Below are 6,000 nucleotides of genomic sequence, written 5' to 3' on the forward strand. Positions count from 1 at the left end.
TAAACCACATGAGATTTCTTACCACAATAGTGTCTGCTCCTATGACAACATCAGGTGTTCTCAGGTGTTTCTGCAAAAGCATAAAGAAAGAAAATATTTCTCAAAAGAGGTAGAAAGAACAAAACCTTTTAAAACTCAAGGTAAGAAAATGTAAGTTCACCGGTTTACTGGCAGGGCTCTACACTGACCTGAAAACAAGACACTGTTTCTCACCTTTTGCACTGTTTACAAAATAGTAACCACTTAGATCACCATGAGAGTGAGGAAAACGGGAGGCTTGAGCAGACCATTCTCAGGTCATGATTCAGCCCAGCCACGTTACTGATGAACAAATGCATTCAGTAAAGCACTAACTGCATTCTCAAAGGTCAACCTGATCTTCAAGGTGGCAGATAGAACTCCCTTAAAGGAAGCACCCTGTGTATGGAAGCCAGGGAGTACGGCACTGTAGGATCATTTTTCCAAGCCAAGTTTTGCTGAAAAAAAAAAAAAAAAAAGCCTGTTTAGCTATACTTCGCTTAACTCTCTCAGAACGGACCACATACAGTCCATTTTGGGGAACTGAGAGGTAGGGGTATATAAAGATTCCTTGCAGTCTTTTCTTGCCTTTAAACTCCAAGCTGTTCTCACAGCTGAGTTTTAATTTGTTTGCATGTTACAAGGTACATAGTTGTTATTTAACACAGCAAGAACGAAACTTGTAACTGTGATCATCATATTAAATACTTCGCAGGGAGGAGATTCTTCTATATAAAGGCTGTTGATGCGCTTTAAATAGTGGAAATAATTAAAGATATCACTAAAAAATTCCTGTATGAAGAAGTCTTTTGAAATCCACTGAACTAACATTATCACCAGCACAGCGTTTTGCAATGAAAGCCCGATGTCAGTCAGTCAGCAAGGCTGGGTTTAAAATCCACTCTCCTAACGCCACACAATTCTCAGAAAAGAAGTCGACGGAAACCTGGGTAACGATTTACATTGGAGATCATGCAATATTTGCTTTGGAGAATGGTGACATCTGGCGACATTGCTGGTTTAAAGCGTTTAACATGCTTTTTCTGCCATCAGTACAGGTTTGACAAACGTACTCTCTTTCAGAGCTGTATTACTAAGAAATTGTTACGGCACATTTTGTGGGTTCTGATCAGCTAACACTTCTTAATAGCTTCTGGTAGAGAACAGGCTTATGTGCTCAAACACAGTGACCACAGCCAAGGGCAGAAGTCAAATACGCCACTAACAGTGTAAGTCGTACCACCGGTTTTGGTAATATTTAGGACACAAAATGGGTGCCTTGACAACGGAACCTGAAATCACATCAGCTTCTCCATTCATAAAATGAAATTGCCTGTTTCTTTGTCCACAGTGCTTTAAAACAGAAGGTGTCTTCTTTTTTTGCTTTCCTCCAGCACCTCTATACTCACAAATTCTGAGCTATTCCCCTGTCACAACTGTACAAGTGAACTACTGTTCGACAAAAGCTACAGCAGAGCGGTGGAGTCACATCAGTGCGTCCTTCCACAGAGTCTGCCTCCACAGCCGACAAACACCTGGAACCAACAACTGTCCAGCCACACACCTGGCTGCTGGAGGGAACTACCAAGTGCATATCCCAAGTGAGAGCAGGCGCGTTGCTGACAAGAGATGCGGGCCACTTCTGTTCGTGGAAAGCCCAAACCGCAGGCATGAGACTTTCTTTGGATTAGGTGAGTTAATTTCAGGAAGCTATCTTTCACAAATGACAGAAAACTTCCATTTCCCTTTACTGGGGAAAATGCACTCAGAGACCATCTAAGAAGTACATGCAAATTAAGTCACAGTAACACGCACCACCTAAAGACAAAAATCTCATTGCCAAAATAGCTGGTAACTTACTACATGCATTCTGTTTGCTACTTCCAGAGCCTTCTGTTTTGCTGTTTCCACAGCATACTCGTAAGGGGCTGCAAAAGATGACTTCTCAAGCGTCTCCTTAAACCAGGATGGAACCACCTCAAACCGCAGGCCCTGTAACAAAGCAAAGCAATGCAGTCAACCCAATCTTGTCACTACAGGTTGTTCCCAAGACATATTAAGCAAGTGACAAATTTCATTTTTGCCCTTTCCACTTTAAGGCACCCCCACCCCAAACAGAGGCAAAACCAGTGCTTTTATCACAGTGTTTTGTGTGCACGTATCATTTGCAAGCAGTCCAAAAAACCCAATCAGAAATAACTTTTAAAGTAGCATGCTTACTTGAGTTTATCTTTACTATTTTTTAGAACCTAATCAGATCAGTAATTTCACCATTCTCCTATAAAAATCTAATAGTATAAAACTTATGTACTTCACAAAGAGACTGGATATTTTTTATTGAATCCGTTCACAGCACTTTACTTGAGCACCAGTAGTAAACGTTCTGACAGGAGCTTTACCACCCACACTTTGTATGTTACTATACATGACAAACAAAACAAGAGCCAGTTTATGTATGGTTTTGTAAAAAAAAAGAACTATTTCCTATTTCTTGCCTGTAAACATACCTGCAAATTTACCACACCCAGCAGGCACATTATGTTTCTAATAACTTAGTGCATGCTTGAACCTTGGTGCTTCTTCACATGTCCATATTTTGGAAAGAATATACTAATTTAGCCATTTAAGTTCAGCTTCTCCCATGAAGAATAGTAAGCAATCTTAAGATAGATGCGTAGTAAGACTCAGGTGGCATTCAGAAGGCTCCTGCAGGCTGCCCAGTGAGGTCCAGTGAGCTCAACGTGTTCCTCCACAGGGGCTGACCCATCTGAATGCTGGGCTAGGGCTTCACCTGCGCTTCCCATGGGCCTCAGAGAGAGAAGGGACGGCCACCTTCCTCCTCCCCCCGCCAGTACCAGTCCCGGTCAGTCTTCGCACGTTTCAGAAGCCAAAGTTGAATTTTCAGTAGCTTAGGTATTGAGCATCTAAAGTAAGGGCGATGGCAATACATTTTTAATTACTTCAGTCCGTTGTAAGACTTGCTCATTATACGCCAGCAGTAGTTACGCCGGCATTTTTCACTCCGAGCAAGTCCTGCGTTGGCTTGCTCACAGCACTCCCTAACACCCTCCCGCATTCACCACACCACCCGCAAACCTGACGCACGCGTCCTTCCTCACAGCGAAAACCTGACCAAGGAGAACCGGGATCGAGGGGGAAAAAAAAATCAATAAAAATAATCCAACTGGCACGCAAGCCGGCGTGCAGGTGATGGAGCAGACGGGCGGCGGCGGTCGGCGGCCTCCGCTCCGGGAGCGCCGCCCGCCCCGGGCCCACACGCCGCTGCCCGGGCTGTGAGGCGGGCACGGGCGGCCGGGCCGCTCGCCGCCGCCATCGCTCCCGCCGCGGCAAACCCGGCAGCCGCCGCTGCCCGGCCCGGCCCGGGGCCGCCGGAAGCCGCTGCCCGCGCACCCCGCAGGGCCCCGGCCGGCGGGTCCCGAGGAGGGCAGCCCCGCCGGCCTGCCCCGGGGCCGGCCGCGGCGAGGGGAGCGGCCCGGCCGCACTCACCACGCTGGTGAGGATCTCCTGGCGGCGCGGCGAGGCGCTGGCCAGCACCACCCGCTTGCTGCCCAGCTGCCGCAGCACCGGGCTCAGCGCCATGGCGCCGGCCGCCGCGCCTCCGCCTCCCGCTCCGCGCAGACGGGCGGCTGGGGGGGGAGACGGGGGGGGGGGCGGCGCGGCCTTATGGCGCGCCGGGGCCGCGGGGCGGAGCCGGGCCGGGCCCGTCGCAGCCAGTCGCCGAGGCCCCCGGGCAGAAGCCGGGCGGGCGGCGCTCGGGGCTGGCACGGGGAGGGCAGGGGCCGGGCTGCCTGTACCCGCGGGCCCCGGCCGCGGGTGGGCGCGGCGAGCGGCGGGGTGGCTCGGCGGGGGGGCCGCGGCTTTGCCGGTGAGGAGCCGCACCGCCCCTGAGAGCGGGCTCGGACGGAGAGGACCGACCGACATGGCGGGCGGGTTTTGCGTGTGATGCCCCGCGGCGCGTAACTCTCCGAGTGCGGTGTTTGGGATAGGGGCGGCATCGTTCGATTTCTGGGTCGGTGGGAGCTGCTGTCCCCGGCCGGCCGGGTGCCAGCCTTGGGCATCCCCTGCTCGGCCGCCAAAGCGCCTGGAAAGAATTCAACGTAGAAACCCAAGAGTTGCTCCCAATGACTTGCAAATAGCGTGGCACTGTGTGTTTTTTCCATTCACTGGCAAGAAAGCAAAACGTTCACTCTAGCGTTTCAGAAACCCATCCAGTCGTTAAAACAGCGGTTCGCGTTGGATAACGGGGCCTGTCAGCACCTGCCCGGTGGGCCGTCGTGTCTCTCCTCAGGGGCTGCCATATGGCGGGAGCCTAACGGGTGCAGGCAGCGACGCGGGTGTGAGCAGCACCGCAGCTGCCTTCCCCTTCCCCTCCCTGGAGAAAGGTCTGTTAGGGGGAACATAAATCACAGAATCACAGTGTGTTAGGGGTTGGTGGGGACCTCTGTGGGTCATCTAGTCCAACCCTCCTGCCAAAGCAGGGTCACCTACAGCAGGCTGCACAGGACCTTGTCCAGGCGGGTCTTGAATATCTCCAGAGAGGGAGACTCCACAACCTCCCTGGGCAGCCTGTTCCAGTGCTCCGTCACCCTCAGAGTAAAGAAGTTCTTCCTCATGTTCAGACAGAACTTCCTATGCTTCAGTTTGTGCCCATTGCCCCTTGTCCTGTCACTGGGCACCACTGAAAAGAGTCTGGCCCCATCCTCCTGACACCCACCCTTCAGATATTTATAAGCATTTATTAGGTTCCCCTCGCAGCCTTCTCTTCTTCAGGCTGAACAAGCCCAGCTCCCTCAGCCTTTCCTCATAGGAGAGATGTTCCAGTCCCCTCACCATCCTTGTAGCCCTCCGCTGGACTCTCTCTAGTAGCTCCTCATCTTTCTTGAACTGGGGAGCCCAGAACTGGACAGAGTACTCCAGATGGGGCCTCCCTAGGGCAGAGTAGAGGGGGAGGAGAACCTCCCTCAGTATACGTATACACCCCGCCACGACCCCCTCCCTCCATCTGTGCAGTGTGGGCTCCCTGCAGCTGACTTGAAGCAGTGCCCCTGGGGGTCCCTCCACACCCAGCCTCCTGCTCCTGTCACCACACGCGGAGGTCGGCCTCTTGTCACCCCAACCCTGTACATCGTCCCGAGTCTCCGAACTTAAATCTGAAATTTATGGGTAGCGGGGACTTGAGAGTGCATTTGAAAATCTAGAGGCATTTTTCTCAAATAATAATAATAAAAAAAACTAAGGCCCCACGCAAGAATGCAGGTGTCCCAGTGTCTCTGGCTGCAGGGAGTGCCTGAGCCTGGCGCTCGTACCAGCGGACAGCAGAGACAACTGCTGTGTTCGGTGCGAGCAGGTGAATGATCTGCTCAGCCTGGTGGCAGAGCTGAAAGAGGAAGTGGAGAGGCTGAGGAGCATCCGGGAGTGTGAGAGGGAGATCGACTGGTGGAGCCGCACCCTGCCATCCCTGAGGCAGAGGCAGCAGGAGGCGGCTCCACAGAGAGCAGAGAACCCCCTACCCTCTTGCCACTGAGCAGAAAGAGGGGACCTAAGAGATGGGGGGGAAGGGAAACGGGTCCCTGCTCGGGGGGGCAAGCGAATCTCCCCCCGGATCCCCTCACCTGCCCAGTTGCCCTTAAGCAACAGATATGGGGCTCTGGAATGTGAGGGACTGGCCACAGAGGAAGTGGGTGAAGGTGAAGCTCCATCCAGGTGGTTGCCTAGGATGAGTCAGACAGCCCCACGTATTACAACTGCCTCAACTAAGAAAAAAAGGAGGGTCATTGTCATAGGTGATTCCCTTCTGAGGGGAACAGAGGGCCCGATCTGCCGACCGGACTCATCCCACAGGGAAGTCTGCTGCCTCCCTGGGGCCCGGGTTAGGGATGTTGCGAAGAAACTCCCTGGTCTGGTGCGGCCTTCTGATTATTACCCCCTCTTGGTAATGCAGGTTGGCGGGGACGAGATTGC

At 52.7% G+C, this 6,000-nt stretch overlaps 1 protein-coding gene across 3 annotated transcripts in view; it reads right to left on the bottom strand.

Moving 5' to 3' along the window:
* The window catches only part of ASMTL (acetylserotonin O-methyltransferase like), a 30,774-nt gene extending 27,109 nt beyond the window's left edge, over nt 1-3,665 (bottom strand). For 2 of the 3 annotated variants that reach the window (XM_075427620.1, XM_075427618.1), the window contains exons 1-3: nt 3,526-3,665; nt 1,879-2,010; nt 23-70 (exon numbers count right to left, since the gene is read on the bottom strand). In XM_075427620.1, coding sequence (XP_075283735.1) covers nt 23-70; nt 1,879-2,010; nt 3,526-3,618 — 273 coding nt within the window. In that variant the 5' untranslated portion in view covers nt 3,619-3,665. Of the gene's footprint in view, nt 1-22; nt 71-1,878; nt 2,011-2,525; nt 3,057-3,525 lie in introns of those variants that run through there. The other variant, XM_075427621.1, reaches the window with a different exon arrangement.
* Between the last annotated feature and the right edge of the window lie 2,335 nt (nt 3,666-6,000).

The sequence above is a fragment of the Opisthocomus hoazin genome, chromosome 1 (genome assembly GCF_030867145.1).
Source record: "Opisthocomus hoazin isolate bOpiHoa1 chromosome 1, bOpiHoa1.hap1, whole genome shotgun sequence".
In the NCBI taxonomy this organism is placed as follows: domain Eukaryota; kingdom Metazoa; phylum Chordata; class Aves; order Opisthocomiformes; family Opisthocomidae; genus Opisthocomus; species Opisthocomus hoazin.